This window comes from Thermobia domestica, chromosome 11 (genome assembly GCF_964235325.1).
Source record: "Thermobia domestica chromosome 11, izTheDome1.hap1.1, whole genome shotgun sequence".
Classification (NCBI taxonomy): domain Eukaryota; kingdom Metazoa; phylum Arthropoda; class Insecta; order Zygentoma; family Lepismatidae; genus Thermobia; species Thermobia domestica.
In genome coordinates this window covers 226980342-227000664 of record NC_137464.1, presented here as the reverse complement: position 1 = coordinate 227000664, position 20323 = coordinate 226980342, and the positions used below count along the sequence as shown (strand labels likewise).

General features: G+C 38.4%; 1 protein-coding gene across 1 annotated transcript in view; it reads left to right on the top strand.

Moving 5' to 3' along the window:
- The first annotated feature begins 19181 nt into the window (after nt 1-19181).
- Nucleotides 19182-20323, top strand: part of LOC145663760 (insulin-degrading enzyme-like) — a 215878-nt gene continuing 214736 nt past the window's right edge. Inside the window, exon 1 of the mRNA XM_081729848.1 lies at nt 19182-19352. Within this exon, the coding sequence (XP_081585974.1) occupies nt 19199-19352 (154 nt within the window). The 5' untranslated portion in view covers nt 19182-19198. The remainder of the gene's footprint in view (nt 19353-20323) is intronic.

Sequence of the window (20323 nt, the reverse complement as noted above, 5' to 3'; positions counted from 1 at the left end):
CTGCCAGAGTGAGTGTTGCTGTGCTGAGCTTTCGTTACCATACAGCGGCAACATCTTCAGAGCTCTGAAGATGTTGCCGCTGTATGGTAACGAAAGCTCAGCACAGCAACACTCACTCTGGCAGCAATCCCGAGAACATTGGATCAAAATTATTATCATTGGACCGCAGTACGTTGCCAAATATATCTTGAAAAGATGTACTTACAGCTTATTTGGTGCTCCTCCTTCGGCGGTTTTTGATCTGCATACAAGTAAAACATATCTTCCTGCTTTTCTTCGAGCTCATTTGGCACCTCTGAACCCTGGTCTTCCACTTCTTCATCTTGTTGACAGATTCTGCTTTTAATGACTGTCTCCTTTTCACGAACACACAAATCAACTGGCAGCTCATTGACAAGTTTCTCCAGAGAATCAAATCTCTCCGTTAATTTTTCCACTTCCCTTTGAAGCTGATCACTTTCCTTTTTGCAAACAGTTCTATTAGAGACTATTCTTACTTCCAATTCTTTAACTTGGCGCTGGAACCCAAATACACTCTCTTCTAATCGTTTATGCATTCCTTGATTCTCTTCCTTTATTTCAGCACGAACTTCTTGGATGTTGTTTCTTACTTCAGAACGAACTTCTTGAAGGTTGTTTTTCATTTCAGAACGAACTTCCTGGAGTTCAGAGCGCACTTCTTGGATATTACTATCGAGTCCTGTCATTAAACTTAATAATTTGTCCAGATTGTCATCTTTTACCGACTTTTCCTTGCGTGTGTCTTCATTTGTACATTCGTCGCACTTCCATGGAGTATCTGGTTGCGAATAATACTCCTGCTCCTCTTCACTCATTTTTAAACACTTAAAATGATAGTATTTATTACAAACATCACAACCCACAAAAAGTCCACTATCGTCACAATAAACAGCTTCAGTGCTCGTGTCCGACATTGTTATCAAAATAAACATCTTGATAACATAAAAATACTTAAATCTGAAACACTATAAATTTCCAATAGCTCACTTTTCCACAGTTCACAAACGTCATGAATGCCACCCGAAATAATACGTACTTTTGAGTCACGTCGGGGTCATCAATTTGCAATGTTCCTTTATTTTTCTTTACCGAAAGGATAATGTCCTCTGTAATCTGACTCCAATAAACTTCTCTTATATAAATCTCTTAATAGCACACTATAATAAAAGCTCGCATGGACGGGTTAATAAGTTTGTATGTTAAATGATTGCTCATTAATATACTGAATAAGTATATTTTGGCGTTACCTATTACAATTGTTACAAAGTCGCACGGACGTCTTAACACTAAGATCGTACCTCTCCAACTGACTTATTGGACTAACTTTTCACATTCAGCGTATCCAACTACAATATAATACCAATAATTCAATTTTTTATAAATACAAAATAATTCAACAGATCTTTACAAAATCTTAAACACTACAATAATAATAATAATAATAATAATAATAATTATTATTATTATTATTATTATTATTATTATTATTATTATTATTATTATTATTATTATTATTATAAGAATTGTGTTTACAACTATGATCCTATCGCTTTATCTTGCGTGAGAGGCCCGGAAGTCTGGTAGGCCAGTGATGTCCCTTATTCTGTGTTTGTCTCTCTTTCCATTTCGAATGGATGTTTTTGTGCTTTTAGGCTTTTACATTAAACCTTCAGATTATGTAAGGTGCTGATATCTGTTTTTTACCATTCATATTTTTTGAACTGCTTAAGTAAGATCATTTTGTAACTTATGTCATCCATTGCCTTCACGATAACAAAATCGTCATTCTTAACAATTTATTTTATTCTCTTAAATGCAGTCTGCCACACTGATATATTTGAAACAGAATTGAGGTTTGGTCCAGTGCCTTTCGAATTCTCAACCAACCCAACGTCCGAGCCTTTGGGTTGTCTACTATTGCAGGAAAGGGAGAATTGCAAGTGGTAATGCACTTTTGGTGTCGTCGATACATTCGCGAAGTGTCCTCTCGGAATTCGTATAAAATTGATTCAGATGCAAAGCTCTCCGTTGTTCAATATGCATTGTACTAATTTTAGCGGTCCATACCGGTAATTTGCATATTTATGGGCCTTCATATATCCGGTATTCAATCATATACTACTATAACGCTCGGACACAAAATTACTTTAAGTTTCTTTAGATGAAACTGAACATGCATGTGGGCATATGCAAACAAATGGGATCAAGTACTGCTTCTCTGACTTATGATAACCTGCGGCTATGATGATGTGAAAGATTTGCATTGCCTGACCCTAATGATGCATAGAAATATGAAAAACCATGAAATATGCAACTTACGTATTCTGGTCCATCGATGTTGGTAACGACGACAATATCTCCGCGATACTTCAGTGGACAGTTGTAAATTGTATTATCTGTCAGGAAAGTAAATGTATACATATTTTTCGATTCTGACATTCCTGCGCTTCATCCGTGGAGAGTATGAGAATTAAATCAATCAAATATTTACTGAGGGACAAGAAGAAAAGTCTAATTTGAATAAGACATTGCAGAGGGGCACAAGCTGTGAATACGAATAGTGCCTGCATAGTGTAAATAAAGGGCGACACCGAAAGAGAAAGCCAGAAAGAGCTGCTAAACGGAGAAAATAGAGTAAAAATTGTCGAAGTGGGAACATTAAATACAATTATAACAAATATGCCAACAACTAAGCGTTTAACAAGCAACGATCTTGGTGTAGTGGTTAAGGTGCTGGCTTACAAATGCAAAGGACGCCAGTTCGAATCCCCGGCAAGGACATTTTTAAAAATTTTTGTTAATAATACATTCAGCTCATGAGAGATGGTAAAAGAGGTCCTATTTAGTCTTTCGTAGCAATTATTTTGGTAATGTTTAGTACTGATAATACTTTTTGTCTTTGCGTATTGCTTTTATTCTTGTCTTCATTTTGAAAGAGAAGAATATCCGAACAAATGCCACCAAAATTCCTTTTATTTTGAATGTAAACGCCATTTGCAATTAGTAAAGAATAAAAATTGAACGTTCCGACTGCAAAAAGTAAAAAAATGGAACTGGAGGGGTTCGAACACATACTCATGGTTATTAAAACACAATCTCTACATACCTTACACCTCTGGCGTGGAAGACCCGGGTTCGATTCCCGGCGCGAGCTCATGTGGTTCGGATTCCACGTTAATCAGTAGGTCCACGTCTCATATAGCCTCGCTGCTGAAAGGGACGCTAAACTAAAATCAACTCAACTCAGCCTTACACCTCTCGACCACGTTTTTAGTTTATTAATGGGCACTAAATTGTCTCCAGATCATCGAATAAATTAACTTCGGCATGCACTTTGGTGGAAATATCATTACATGAACATTACCGGTTCGTTCCAAACATCAGGACTGAACTTAGCAATATTTAGCTTATGATGTTGCATGAGAAGATAATGTAGGGGTGAAGTGCTGGACTTGTGAGTAATACAGCTAATCAACATTGCTTCAAATCCTTTTGAAGTTAATTTATTTTCAAAGCAACCGTGAAGAATCAAAGCGTGACTTCTCATACTAAATGAGCAATCCTTAAGAAAGTGGAAGCAAACACTTGTATCATGATAGAGACGATTTACGCATGTTAATTGGGAAAGGGTAAGGAAATTACCAGGACATTCGAAATACTTTGTTCAACTGCAGTATGCACTTTTTAATTTATCGTTCTAAGGAAAAAACACTACACCATTTGTTATCGTTAAACTAACTTTCGCTAGCGAAATCGGTGGAATATGATGGTCTCTGTAATAGGCACATTTTTGAAGAAGTTTGCCTATCGTAGAGACTCACATGTGTGAAATTCGGAAAAATTTCGTTTTATCGATCACCGCCCTCTGATTCATACCACCTGATTAGATATATTTGCTTCCTCATTTTCATTGTATCACTTCGCTAATAAATGGCAGTGGAATTTTCACCAATTTTTCACTTAACATCTCTACCAGGTAATACGCTCTCTTTTACCACCTCTCACATGGTGTATGCATTATTAAAAAATCATTCTACTTGTAGTGGATTTGAACTTACGTCCTTTATATTTTCAATCTAGCGTCTTAGCCACTACATTCCTGAGTTCTAACCATCTAGAATATGACAATTAAATCAATACAGAGAAAGCGGAGAAAAAGAAAGTAGAAGTAGTCGAAGTGGGAACATAAAATACAAATGCGAACATATATTCCAACAACTAAACGTTTACTAAGCAACGGTCTTCGTGTAGTGGTTACGGCGCTAGATTACAAATCCAAAGTACGGCGGTTCGAATTGCACCAAGGAGTATATATTTTTTAGGTTTTAAAAATAATGCATAGAGCACATGAGAGGTAGTGAAAGAGAACGTATTATCCGTTTAATACGTTAAGTTAACGTTCTAAAAAGAGTTAAAAATTTCGGTGAAATTTATTAGAGAAGTAAAACAATGTAAACGAGGTATATTTAATCAAGGGTGGTAATCTCAAAAATTGCAAATTTTCCCGAATTTCGCACATGTGAGTCTATACGATAGGCAAATTTCTTCAGAAATGTACCTATTGCAGAGACCATCTTGACAGAAATGCCGTAAAATTTCTATGCAATTTGGCCTTTTGTCTATCATCACCTCTGAAACGGAAAGAGAGAGAGAGAGAGAGATGTTCCCGGAACTGAGAGTGAGGTGCTTCCATTCAAATCAGCGAGTTGACAAATAGACCCTTACATAATGAGAATGAGGAATACAAACAACTATAAAACATCAAAGTGATAATTGCAAGCATTATCACCTAAAGTTCCGGAACCGTGACGGTCAGTGAAACATGATCCGATGTCGGACGTCGAGAAATAACGTGCTGTCCATTTGATAATGAAATGAAAACAGAACTGTAGAAAAGAAATTATTATGATGCACTAGACACAACATAATTGCCTGTTTCCTCTCCTCATGTTAAATTTTCTCATCTTAGCGATGCGAGACGAAGCCTTGTCTCGTCTCGTGGCTATCCCAGTGTCATCTCGTGTTTCCGAAACGAGACAAGTTGTTATTTCGTCTCCTTTCGTCTAATTTTCTTTCGTAAACCTCATAATAATAGAAGTAAAATTGGAAGCCATGCGACTTCGAAATGTAACGAAGTTTACAAGTTAGAATTGATAATCGGACAAGAAAGGGCTATGGAATGCTTTTGAGACATTTAAAACGCAACGAGTCCAGACAAATACCTGTCACGTCTCGTCTAAGAAAACGAGATGTGTAAGTCGGTTAGTGGGTCGTGGGTCAATAGGATGTGATCCACTGCAATCCACCACCCACCGTGACCCACCATAAACCAGCGATCCACCATAACCTACAGACTCACTACGACCCACCGACACACTCTGCTTAGTGCATTGCATATAGCATCCTCTGAACAGTGGTGAATATATCTACATTTTACTTTTAGGGTCTCTATTTTCATTTTTTCTTTTTTGGCATTGTTTGTATTTACTTACCTGAGATGACTATATCTTACAAGAAAAGCAGACTTTGTTAAATGAACTTTCGCGAGGTAGTTGTGCATATTTAAAGTGTTAATATTACAAACTGAGAGAGCGCAATAACCAGAAATAGCCTAGAAAATGCGTCTTAAAGTTTCGACTCGCCGTATATATGGTAGGACGCCTAAAATTCCGAAGTGACGGTGTGGTAGAGTGTGGAGCATTCACGATTCACGCGTAAAAGATCGAGAGTTCGATTCCCGCTCGAGTCAACTTGTTTTTGCTTTTACAAATAAAGTAGTCATTTATAACTACAAGTAAAATATTATTTCACCATATGTTTATAATGCATGAAACAATAGGAATTTTTAAATCAGTTGTAAAACTTTTCAATGTTTCATGTGAACTAGATACAAATATAACCTATTTCGTAAAGTCGTTAAATGAAAAATTTTCTGGACGATTCGTGTCTACATCTGTGGACAGAGTGCGAATTGCAAGGGGGATTATTCGGAAATTCTCTTCGGCTATAGCATACATCCAGTATTCCCTAGCGGATTTTCCCTTCATCCTCCTTCCAATTCGCACACAGTCCAAAGATATAGACACGAAACTTCGGACACAACGACTGTGGTAACCGTAATACAGCTAGTGATATCAATATATTTATGAAATAGGTTATATTTTGTATCTAGTTCAGATAAAACATTGAAAAGTTTTACAAGTGATTTGAAAATTCCTATCGTTTAGAATATATGAACATATAGTGAATTAATATTTTAGTTGTAGTTATAAATGATTACTTTATTGGTAAAAAGCAAAAACAGGTTGACTCGAGCGCGAATCGAACGCTGGACCCTTCACACGAGAGTCGTGAATGCTCAACACTCTGCCACACCGTCACCTTATAATTTTAGGTGTCCTACCATATATACGGCGAGTCGAAAGTTTAAGACGCTTTTTCTAAGCTATTTCTGGCTATTGCGCTCTACCAGTTTAAATGTGCACTACTACCTCGCGAAAGATGGCCCCTAAGTTCATTTAACAAAGTCTGCCTTGTCCTTGTTAAATATACTCATCTCAGGTAAGTAAATAGAAACAAATGCAAAAGAAGAAGAAGAAGAAGAAGAAGAAAATGGAGATCCTAAAAGTAAAATTTAGACAAATTCACCACTCTTCAGAGGATGCTATATATAATGCACTAAGCAGTGTGTGTCGGTGGATCGTAGTGGGTATGTTGGTTAAGGTGGGTCACGCCGGATGGTGGGTTGCAGTGGGTCACTTCCTGTTCCCATTGGTGAGAAGCTTCCAAACCAGCATGGGCGAGACAATATAGGCTTTGTTAAATCCGAGACGAGACGAGATAAACCCTCTGTTTCGTCTCGTTTTCTTACACGAGACGTGACAGGTACTTGTCTGGACCCGTTGCGTTTTAAATGTCTTAAAAGCATTCCATAGCCCTCTCTTGTCCGACTACCAATTCTAACTTGTAAACTTCGTTACATTTCGAAGCCGCATGGCTTGCAATTTTACTTCTATTATTATGAGGTTTACGAAAGAAAATTAGACGAAAGGAGACTAGAAAACAATTTGTCTCGTTTCGGAAACACGAGATGACACTGGGGTAGCCACGAAACCAGTGGCGGATTTAGAAGGTAAAAACTGGGGGGGCTGACTGAATTGAGACTATGATAAGTATATCATGACCTTACTATAAATTTTCAAAACTATATAAATAATAGCTTAAACTATTTTCGTCAACCTGAAAGTGGGGGGGGGCTAGGCCCCTCTCACCCGAGCTAGATCCGCTACTGCACAAGACGAAACACAGGCTTTTTCTCGCCTCTCTAAAACGAGACATTTTCACATGACGAGACGAAACAGGCAACCATGTTGTCTAGCGCATCATAACCATTCCTTTTATAACATTCTGTTTTCATCTCTTTACCAAGTTATTTCTCGAAATCCGACCTCGGATCATCTTCCTTTCATTGACTGTCATTGTTTCCTTCACTAACTTGTGTTCATAATTGTAATTTTAAAAAATCATTCTATTTTCAACGGTTTTCATTCCACGGTCAGTCACTCTACTGTTTTCATTCTACCACTTGTGAAGTGGAATTAACATATGATAGGTTATAATGGTGTTGTGAATGTTTGTTATGTGTCTAATTGTTTGAAACTAATGTATATTTAGACAATCGATATTATGTGGGGTATATTGCATTCATCTATTACTACTTAACTGTCTATGTATGGTATATCTATAAGTGGAGTGTTTACATTTTCCTTCGTAGAACAAAGTTGTTTGAAGGCCCTGGATTAAGTGTAATGGAACTGTATAATAATCTAGGCATGTAACTTTGATGGGGAAATGGAAGTTAAAACTACAGCATGAAGTGTGGAAAGAGGGATCTTTCTTTTTTCTCTTGAAATGTCTGTAATGCATGTTCCGTTCACTGTATCGCTATCTGTCCTCGCTGCTTCCTTCAGGCGATATTCAGCAATAACTTCGCTTTGTCGGGAATTCCATCTGCATGACATAGAAGGATAGCCATCTCACTGATGCATGAATCACTGATGCGTGTAAGGCTGCGGGATGCGACCGTAAAAAAATCAAGGGGAGGTAAGAAACCCTGAGTGAAAGTTTTCCATTTTGTCCAAAGAGCAAAAAGGGGGTGAGTTATTTGTAGCATATGAGTTAGTAGCTGGAGCACGGCGAAGTGTATGAGTGTGAGACTCGTGGTGTCTAAGATAGAATTCGTATTGAAGTGTATTACATTTTTACGGTTGTACCAGGGGCGGATCCAGGACCGACTTCTGGGGGGGGCGGTGGGTTGTCATACTGTTACTTTTAAGGGCTCCAAACTTTGGAATGGGTTATATATATAACGTTAGGGTTGGTGCACTAAGAAGCACTAACGATGCACTAACAATTGCACTAAAAGAGATCATTAGTGCTTTTGAATTTGGCGGTAATTTAACGCAATGAAAAATTCCCCATGCATTTCTTATGGGAGTTTCGTGACTTACAATTGGCTATATCTACACTAATAGTGAAGCACTAACGAAACTATTAGTATTTTCTGGAAGCACTAACGATATACTAACGAATGACATTAATCTTTTCATTAGTGCTCAAAGTGGGAGCCAAATTCACGCTAGTCTCAAAGGGTTTTTTCTTGTAGTTCCTACACTAATGAAGCACTAACGTTAGGGTTGGTGCACTAAGAAGCATTAACGATGCACTAAGGATTGTACTAAAAGAGATCATTAGTGCTTTTGAATTTGGCGGTAATTTAACACAATGAAAAATTCCCCATGCATTTCTTATGGGAGTTTCGTGACTTACAATTAGCTATATCTACACTAATAGTGAAGCACTAACGAACCTATTAGTATTTTCTGGAAGCACTAACGATATACTAACGAATGGCACTAATCTTTTCGTTAGTGCTCAAAGTGGGGGGGGGCAAGTTCACGGTAGGTTCAAAGGTTTTTTTTACTTGTAGTTCCTACCGTAATGAAGGAGATTCAAGTAGAGATCTTAAAGATAAAACATGTCTAAAATATCAAAAGTGAACTTGACTCCCTCGTGCACTGAATGTGCCAGTTTTCAGTTAAAGATCAATTCACACATAGCGTATCATGCCCATGTCATTCCCCTGTCATGATCCGTGTGTGTCACTGCCGTGACCATTCACACATATCATGCCATTCTGTGGCGTGCCACTATTTCTTTCTACACCCTTTCCCTTGCTTCGGATCAACTTCATGTCCCTTCGTGTGCTACGAAGAAAGCCGAAGGATCGCGGCCGATACAGTTTCTCTTCAAGCTATCGAGTCAGAGGGATTGAATTATATAATTGCATTTTATTTATTTATTTACTAAACAAATTTCCGATACAGCAAAAATACCATTATTTTTGTAAAATATTTATTATTTTCATGAAGCAGAGAGAATTTTCTACTTGGCTTTAGAACTATCCCTACTAATGTTTAATCGACATCTAATAGTTTACGTTCATTATTTCTGTCTATTTCCTACATATTACTTGCAGAAACTATGCGGAGTAAATGTTTTATTTAATTACTGTTTTATCAAAGTTTAGTCATATGTTAATTAAAATTCCACTATTTCGGAAAGCAGAAAAACAAAATACACATTTTCAAAAAATATTTCAATAAAAAATTAAGAAATAAGCAAGTTATATTTTAAAAAAATCTCCAAAACTTTCATCGAAAAATTCCAAGTTCCATTTTCGTAAACGTGGCAAACGCGCAGAGAAATTCTCATTCGGTTATGAAAATGATTATAAATGAAACTTTTCCGCTTTTTATAAAATTCTTGACAATTTTAATGTTTTTAAAGACATAATTCTAAATTATTTGGAAATATTCAAATAAACTAGATTGGAGATGATAATACTGAGGAGCATTATTAGAACAAAACATTGTTCCTTAAGGAATTCACAGAATCAAGGTTTTCTCGAAAAAAACGTTACTATAGGGTATAGGATTCGAAGTGATGATCGTGGAAAAATAAAGTATGTAAAGAAGAAGCTTTAACCCTTTGGGGATCTTATCGTACGAGGATCATTCAATAAGTAAAGAGACAAAGTCTATATTTTTAACACTAATCATTTTTTTTGTTGCAGAGGTTTTAGCTGGCAACCTTGGGATATGCTCTGATCTGCTGTTTCGTAATTTGATGTCAACATAACTTCAAAAATATCAATTCATCATGGCAAGTCCTCTAGAAGATTGCACCTTAGAAGAACAGCGCTCAGTCATTAGGTTTTTAGTCGCAGAAGGTGTAAAACCAAGTAAAATTTTTTCTCGAATGTTGAGACAGTACGGTAACAGTTGCATGAACCGTGCGAATGTCTACAAGTGGGTTGATCGGTTTAAAAGTGGCCGAACAAGTGTAGGTGATGAACCCCGATGTGGACGTCCAGTGGAAGTTTCTGGTTCTCCGTTGGAATCGAGGATTGACGGACTTATTCGTGATAACAGAAGAATTACTGTTGAAATGATAGCTGAGGAAGTTCAAGTAAGTGTTGGAACTGTTCACATTGTCATTAGGAACATTTTAAAGTACAGAAAAACGTGTGCCAGATGGGTTCCCAGACAGCTTACTGACGCTCATAACGAATCAAGGCTTTCCATTTGTCAAGTCTTAACGCAACGAAGTTTGATTGAAGGAGACTTTTTTTTGAAAGAATAGTGACTTGCGACGATGCCTGGATACATCACTACGACCCTAAGACCAAAAGGCAGAGTATGGAGTGGAAACACACTAGCTCTCCAGTTCGCAAAAAATTCAAGGTTCAACCTTCCGCTGGTAAAGTGCTGCTGACCATCTTTTGGGACTCACAGGGTCCAATCTATTGCGATTTCCTTGAAGATCAGCGAACTATCAATAGCCTATACTATTCTGAGATGCTAGAACACAAAGTTAAACCAGCTATCAGGAGCAAACGCCGTGGACTCTTGTCAAAAGGAGTCATTCTTCAGCACGATAACGCCCGCCCTCATACAGCCCAGCTGACCCCAGATAAGCTTCAGGAATTGGGTTGGGAGGTCTTACCTCATCCTGCCTACAGTCCAGACCTCGCTCCATCTGATTTTTACCTCTTTGGACCACTCAAAGACGCCCTACGTGGAAAAAGATTTGCTAACAATGAGGAAGTTAAGGCAGCGGTGCAAAGGTGGCTTCGGGGCAAATCGAAAGATTTCTTCGCCAAGGGAATTAGGAAGCTGCAAGAAAGATGGGGCAAATGCATAACTGTAAAGGGTGATTATATTGAAAAATAGCCTTAGTTTTGAAAGATTGAAATAAATCTTTATTAAGCTATAACAATTTGTCTCTTTACTTATTGAATGCCCCTCGTACATTTTGTACGATACGCATTTTTCATGGTACATTGCGTTATTTCTCTTCTATTTGAGCTTTTTCGTCCGTTTTTTTTGGTTTTTCAAGTCCAGATACATTGTAGAAGACATTACGTATGGTTTCAGACCTTCCTGCGTCCAGACATAGGAGGTGATGACGTCATAATTATGAAATAGAAATTTTCCCTTATGAAGCCTATGTTCATTATTTATTGGCGGGCTTATTTTTTCACGTAGAAGATTGAAATTTTGCACAAACATTCAGTCCACCAAGTAGTATTTACCAGATTTTTTGTTCCGATGTCAGTACTAAAACAGGGGGAACCAGAGGGGCAAAGGGGTGAAAATAGGGATATTTTTACCCCCAAAATCAGGTTTTTCGTCATTTCCCCCCTCACATACATGATGGGGACACGTGAGTCATACCGTCTGAATGGCAGTTCCATTCTGAAGAGAATGACGGTCGAATCATTATCCTAGGGTAATTAGGCACGTCTCAGGGATTTTTTTGAAAAATATACTTCTATATAGGGAAAAATGGAACATGGTGGGTATATTTTTTTGGCGGGCTTACTTTTCCACCTACAAGATTGAAATTGTGCACAAACATTCAGCCCACCTAGTAGTATTTCTCAGATTTTTTTCAGATCTGCATTAAAACAGGGGGTCCAGAAGGGGAAAAATTGAAAAAAGGGATTTTTAGACAAAAAATTCCCGTTTTTCATGATTTTCGCGCCTCACATACATGATGGAGACACGTGAGTCATACCGTCTGAAAGGAAGTTCTATTCGGAAGAGAATGACGGTCGAATTATTATTCTAGGGTAATTAGGGACGTCTCAGTGAATTCTTTTCAAAATATACTTCTGTATAGGGTAACATGGGGAATTTTCTGATTTTTTTGGCGGGCTTATTTTTGCACCTAAAAGATTGAAATTGTGCACAAACATTCAGTCCACCGAGTAGCATTTAACAGATTTTTCAGATTTCTGTGTTAAAACAGGGGGTCCAGAGGGGCTAAAAGTTGAAGAAAGGGAAATTTAGACCCAAAAAATCCCTTTTTTTCTGGAATTTCCCGCCTTAGATACATGATGGAGACATGTGAATGGTCCCACCTGAAAGGCAGTTCTACTCAGAAGAGAATATGGGCGACACATGTCCCTAGGGTAATTGGGGATGTCTCAGGAATTTTTTTCCCTGAGATCATAGTGTTTTGTGGTAATTTGGGGCATTGTGGGAATTTTTGATAAAAATTTCTCCCGCCCTTACTATTCAAGATAGAAACTTGAAATTTGGCACACACATTCAGTATACCAAGTACTATTTTCCAGATTGTTTTAGATGGCTACGTTCACACGGGGGAGGTCCAGAGAGCCAAAGTTCGAGGAAAAAAATTTTCCCTCCGAAATTTTCACTTTGACATTTTTTCCCGCTTCTGGTATGTGGTATGAGCATGCAAGTGGTACCATTTAAAAGCCAGCTCTATTTTGAAGAGAATGAGGTATGAACCATGATCCTAGCATAAATAGTGACGATGCAGTAGCTGCTTGACTGAAAGTCTAAAAAACAGACCAAAAAGCCAAGATCCCCAAAGGGTTAACCGACTACTCTACAAAGGCACGGCAAGGACTGCACCTTGGCAGACGCATGTAACGAAACCACTAACACAAAATGCCTGATCGCTTCGCACATTTTGTAACTGATTTCTATTTAAATGTAACATGCTTAATAGCAATGATTGTTAGAGCTGTGCCACATGTATAGTAACTAACCTCATGACAGATTTACGTTGTATTTCTAACAAAGTATAAAATTCCCTCCCTCTTTGTAAATTTCGCTGCGCGTTTGCCACGTTTACGAAAATGGAACTTAGAATTTTTCGATGAATGTTTCCGAGATTTTTTAAAATTATAACTTGCTTATTTCTTAATTGTTTATTGAAATATTTTTTGAAAATATGAGTTTTGGTTTTCTGCTTATTTCCAAAAAGAAATGTGACATTTTCTATCACAAGAAAGAGAGTTATTTCTATTTATGTAATTTCGAAAGACATGCGACAACAATTTTGGACATAAGTGTATGTATACCCAGTGGTCTCTTAAAGTGGAAAGTGGGGGTAGTATACAGTAGTCTGCTAACGGTGTAAGAATACTCGTAGAACTGATAGCTGCACAAGCTACATATACACTGATACATGTCTGCGTTTGGTATAGGAACCTAAATATGTAGATAACACTCAATAGGGAGCTGGTTCATCATATGCTGACTAAAAACCATTGCACATGTAGTGCAGAACCAATATGGCTGCCACGCGTATGCTTGTAGAACGCTAAACGTAGGTCAAACAGTTATGAGTGCAGTTATGTGCATGCGATGAAAGGAGGGAGTCATCTGCTCCGTCTCCGTTTACGAATAACCTACGTGGGAGGAGAGTGGGAGGGGTGTCTACCAATGTAGGAATTGAATATTACTGATTACAAGCAAGTGCATGCAATATTTAGGGAAGTTCGCAGAGCGCGATATTTCCCGCCAATTGAAATACAAGGTAGTACTGGCGCTACAAATGGACATTGCCGTGTTGTTTGGCTAATGCATGTGCGTGTAACATGAGACACACAGAAGCGTGAGCCAGAAGAGGGGGAGCTTGGGCCCGTGGGCATAGAGCATACAACAGGTACTAGTTGCCTCAAGGAGCATATGTATGTGTATTACTCTCGTGATCCATTGGAGAACACTCATTTACACTTGTTGCAATCATAAATTCCTTTGAAAATAATTGCCATACGGCACTAGATAGTGGCGTAGATTGAGAGGTAGACATGGGTATGTGGGGTTTGCGGAATCTCGGGATGCCGAGACAGAATATATATATATATATATATATATATATATATATATATATATATATATATATATATATGTGTGTGTGTGTGTGTGTGTGTGAATATGGTGCATTTATACATGTGAGGCTACACGCGTACTCTGCTACCTGTAAATGTAATTACAGATATTGTCTACTTCGTCTGAAATTCAGAACTCGGATTTTCATCCGGTACGTACAGTTTCAGTCGCGATTTGCTACAGGAACCTGTTGACCATTCATGTTTACCATATATGAATTACCGTCTAGGCGGCTGTGAATTTCAAAGGGGCCATAAAATAGTTGCTGAATGCTCTTGCAATCGCCAGGTTTGGTATACAGACGTTGCACAACTACTTTAGATCCTGGAAGAAACTCTGTAGGCTGCTCCTTGGAATGCAATTTTTTGCCTTGCCGTTCAAATATTTGGTTCCTCCGGTACAATATGTAGTCCCGCATTTCAAGGAGCAGCCTCTCATAATTGCTAAGTTCTTGGTCGGGTGCATTGAGCACACGATCAATGACGAACGAAGGTTCGATGCCATACAGGATGGAGAACGGGCTAACGCGAAGTTCCGTGAGGGGTGGTATTTACACACGAAGTGGCGGTCTGTAGAAAGTCCGGTCAACGTGCGTGTTGTTCCTTGGTAAGGAAACGCAATGCATTCTGAATGGCTCCAATTCGATTCTCAGCATGCCCAAGGGTTTGATGATGGTGGGGTAGCGCGTAACGAACTTCTACACCCATGCTAGCTAAAATTTGCCGCGTCTTAGTGGACGTGTGAGATGTTTGTTTGTCCGTGAAAGGGGAGATGGGCAGGAGTATAGTGTTACTATATGGTCCATAAAGAAAGTAATAAACGCTTCTGATGTTGGAGATTTTATAGGAGCTGTGAAGACGAAACCACTGGCATGGTCTGTTGCCAAATAAAAGTATTGATATTTGTCTGGTTCGGAAGCAATTAACTTCCCCGCCAAGTCTATGGAAAAGCACTTGAAGACAGTTTCATGGGGTAATTGTTGCACCGTTTCTATACACGGCTTGTACGACCGTTTAAATAAGGAGCAAACATGACACCTGGCTAATTTCCGGTATAACAATTGTTTCATCTGCGGGAAGTAATACGTCGATTTCATAGCAGATGTAATTTGGTGAATCTAGGGTGAGTTAATGAATGCGTGTGTAGCTCTGCAAAGATCGAATCCCGTAATCTGTTAGGTACACAGAGTACTAATCTGTCATTCGGTATGGCCTTAATCTTTCGATAGAAGATACCATTTGAGATGGTGAATTGTTTTTTTTCATTGCTTGAATTGGCGATGAGAAGTATCTTGTGATAGCAATGTCCGTATGATCTGGCCTAGGAAGGAGTCCTGACGCTTCACCCACATCCACTCTTTTATCTAAGGCCAACATCTGGTACTCATGAGGTGTCTCTTCCGCTTCCTATATTGTTTCCTGCATAACCGGAAGTGGGTTCCTACTCAATATGTCCACCAATCCATTATTGTTTCCGCTCAAATGTTTGATGGTAAAAGAAAATGTGGTGAAAAAATCTCGCCACGTCAGCAATTTGGGACTAAGGTGATTCGAGATTTTCATAGCTGTGACCGCTAGTGAGTCCGTGTAAATCGTGAATTCTTGGCCAATTGAATATTTGTAGAATTTCTTGAGCCCGAAATAGACCGCGTACAGTTCCAATTCGGTGGGGGCGTCTTCCGTGGCGGATGACTAGATTATGCAAACTGCACAGGATGCCAGTCGGCATCAGTGGAGAGCTTTTGTAATAAACAGACTCCGACGCCTATTAAGGTTGAGTCCACCACCAAGGCATGGGACGTATCTTGGGTGGAATATATCTGAAGAAGGAGCGGATTAGTGAGAACATCGCGCATTTATTGGAATGCGCTCTAGCATTCATTTGTCCAAACAAATTTCTTTGGAGATGCCTTCAAGGCTTGATAGAGCGGTGCTAGGTTAAGGGAAATATTAGCAAAGAAAGTGCGAAAGAAATTCACCGAGGCCAGCCAAGACCGTAATTGCTTGACGGTTTCGGGCTTCGGGATATACAAAATGGCCTCAATTTTAGCTGGGTCCGGTTCAATATGACCTGCTTGGACTATGAAACCAAGACACTTAAGCGTTGTAACACCAAACATTGATTTTTTAAGGTTAAACAAGACCGAATAACGTTGTGCAATACCTAAGACTTTTTCTAAACTAACCAGAAGTTCCTCAAACATTCTCGCCCCAGATATAGATCGTCCACATACATAGTAAGGTGATTGGGATCAACATTTTCGAAAATATCACGCAAAATGCGCTGGAGCATAATCGTGCTGTTGGCATGCCCCATGGGCATACCTGTAGGTTGGTACATCGAATGTTTGAGATTTAGGGAGGGGACTGAAAATGCAGTATATGGACGGTCGTTCGGATCGAAAGGGACCTGAAAAAAGGACTGGGTTAAATCAAAAGAGCAGTAGTAGTAGAGTCTGCAAGGTTCTCATGTTGGCCGGGCAATCACGAATTGGATGGCAGGCAATATTTAGCCTACGGAGGTCCAATTAAATTCGAAGGTTCTCAGAATTAGGTGTGGGAACCACTAGAATATTGTTTCTAGTCACAGAATTACTTAATTCTATGATACCCATCTCTAGTAATTTAAATATTTGCTGTTTCGCCTTAGGCCGTAACCTGTGCGGCACTGTAAACATCGGGGAACGAAAATGTTCTCTTGATCGTAAGTCTAGAGTTGCTTCATAAGCGTGTATGTGTGAAAAATCAGTGTCAGACCATTTAAAAACACTGGCATATTTTATGAGCACATCTCTTAATTTCTGTTGTTGTTCACTACTTAGATCTTTGTTAATTTTAAATTGTTTAGGATCAATAAGGTGATAAATTTTAGCAAGCCGTTGTTTTGTTTTTTCCTGTACATGTTCATCAGTTGGTGTGAACAACTTACGTACCGTGTTTACATGTAGCGACTCAGGAATGTCTGGTAGAACAGACGCAATAGCCAAAGTCGTTCCCTTGTGAAAGCGTTTGGGCTTGGAAGCCAGATTTACAACGGGAACCGCTATATTGTCTGTGCTAGCTACAGTATGAGTAATAAAGCAACGTTTTAAGTTGCTGTTGATAGGAGTATGTATGTGAACAGCACTAAAATTAACACCTAACGGTATGTCAAGTTGAAAGAAAACAACAGAGCGTGGAGGGACGGTTGTGGTTTGTTTACAAATCAACGTAAAATGTTGATTAGTGTGAACTTGAGAAGCAACTGTTCCTAACCATGCTACTACGGGTGTATTCTGTTCTAATTCTGGACGACACCCAAAATGTCGTAATGTGAGTGTATTATTCCGATACTCAATTACAGCTTGATGACTTTTCAAAAATTATTGGCCAAAATGACTGGAAATTTAGGAGTCGGAATAAGCCTAAATAAAACGGTAAAGGATTTTCCTGCCAAACGAATTTTGATGTATGCTGCGTACTTAAGAGTCATTGGTCTTTCGCTTACACCATACAAATTCGTTTCCATCGGAAATACAATCACATTGCATGGTAAGGCTGTCCACGGCAAGAGGGAGGACTCTGTCCCTGTATCGATCAGAAAACGGTGTTTTACGTTCCCTATCGAACCCTGAAAGTAAAATAATTGCCCTTCGGACTGCAGCGGTAAGGTGATAGTGGTCGGGGAAGAAGTAGAATGGTTGGAAACTAGCGGTTGGGAGGGAGGTGCAGGAGTAGCGGCAAATTCAGTTTTTTGGATGAGGAACAGTTTCGAACGATTGAGGTGGTTGGGCCACCGGGGGTGGGGGTAGCGAGGGAAAGCGTAAGGAGTGAGTGGGGGATAAGGAGGGGCATACGGATGGTGTTGCTCATAATATGCTTGGTAATTGCCGTTACCCTTAGGAAATGTGAAAAACCTTGAAATATGCAACTTACGTATTCTGGTATTCTGGTCCATCGATGTTGGTAACGACGACAATATTTCCGCCTTACTTCAGTGGACAATTGCAAATTGTACCACCTGCCCGATAATTTCCGACTTGGGAATTCGAGATGGATAGAGACTTCAAGCTTATGTGCGCGATTGAAAGACTCCGAAAATGAACTGACTCCTGGTTTAGAAACCAAGAGTTTTTATATTTGCCTCATTCGTTATTTTTCTTTCTTATGTCCTTCAAAACCAGTGCATTCTAGACTATGAAATAATAGTTTTTGTGACGTATGCGGGAAAACACTGGTTTCACATTTCCACAAAACAATGTTTTTGTTATATAATTGTTTGGGTTTTCTGGTGTCCTTCTTCAAGTATGTAACCATACCAATAATAACTTATTTCTGTTCCTTGGTTTTTCCAAGGTGATATTACCATCCATTAGGATAATGTTGAAGTTTGATTTTCGAAATTATAAAAATTTCGATCAACTCGAAGTTCTTTACGTTTCCGTAATAATATATGCTTATACATAGTGATGAGCAGTGGGTGGGAAAATAAACAAATAAACAAATATATATTGTGTCAGCGATCAAGACCAGATTCGATCTATGATCTCTCTTTCATTTTAAAACCGAAAGTGGCAGATAAGTATCACTTTGGTTTCTTATTGAATACCTTTAGTTTTGTGGTTGGTAGTCTTTTGTAGCATTATGATCTAAAACTGCATTCACTTGTTAGAATTGGATGTTGTCAAGACGAACCACACTTTTTTGTAGTTATTTTGTCATTTCAAACTATTTTCAAAATGTCATTGAAACATAAAAATTCACGAATATGCATTAGACGCCTACTATAGGTCTGTTATTTAGCAAATACTTTGTAGCAAAATTATCATGATTGGGCTAAGCAATTTGTACTTCAGTACGCTATTTAAACTTATTACTATTTGTATTTGATTTAATTCTGCAGGTTTCTAATGGGATTTTTCAATCATGGATGAGGTTAGAAGCCGTATGGAGAATATAGTGAAATCTGAAAATGAGAAAAGACTATATAGAGCTTTGGAACTTCGAAACAAGATGAAGGTACTCCTAATATCTGATCCAAAGTCAGACAAAGCAGCAGCAAGTTTATGTGTCAGAGTTGGTAAGTTATCGTAACTTTAGTGTGTTATCTATGTTTCCTTAACTAAAATAAAAATAAACACTGATATGAGCATAGTAAGAAATACACTGGTGGAAGCGCATTTAAAATCACTATAAATATTTGCTCAATCCCAATTGGAAAGAAATTCACACAACAAAATTTGTGTATTTAGAGGACATAAAGATCTTAGTTTAAAGGTCTCGACACATGCTTCAAATTAGAGGACTTCTGATCGTAGAGTCTGTACAGAGAGTGCTAATAATAATTTAAAGGTCGTCACACAATATGACGAGCGTTGTTCGTGAAAGAACGTCTTGTATAGTTTTGAAATTGTGATCATTTCTGTATAGGTATTCAAGGAATTTGTGGTGTAAGTTTCGTTCTATTCAATCCTTTTCTCCCTTGATGCAATTTTCATAAACAGCATTGCATTATAAACGAGAGAAAGAAACTGTTTGAATTATTGTTAAGGAAGATAATTGTTTTGTTAGAGATTACCCAGAGGGTATGGTGGGAGTGGAAGGAAAGAATACAATTTATGACTGTGTTGAATATTTCAATCCTTATGTCGAAATGTACTAATCATATCGGAAAACTGTAGCGCATAGAAGCTGTTAAATTACAGCAAATAACCTGGATATTTTGGCAGAAATCTTATGACGATTTCGATTATTTGACTCCCTCGTGTAGATTGGTTACAACTTACCGTTAATGAAAAGTGTACCATACATAAGTAACTATGAAGATGTAAACAAAAGATGAACACAACTAGAAATTCAAACCAATCTGAACGTAATTTTGAAGTTTTCTGTCAGATAGATAAGGATCAATAGGAACAGAGCTTCTTCCGAAACAGGAACAAGCCACTGGCGTCTTCTGGTGCCCACCCTCAAAGTTAGCTCCATCTTCAGCTTCTTCTACCAGAGCCTTTCTATTTGAAATATGCCCCTTTTGGAACTGCTGTCGATGTG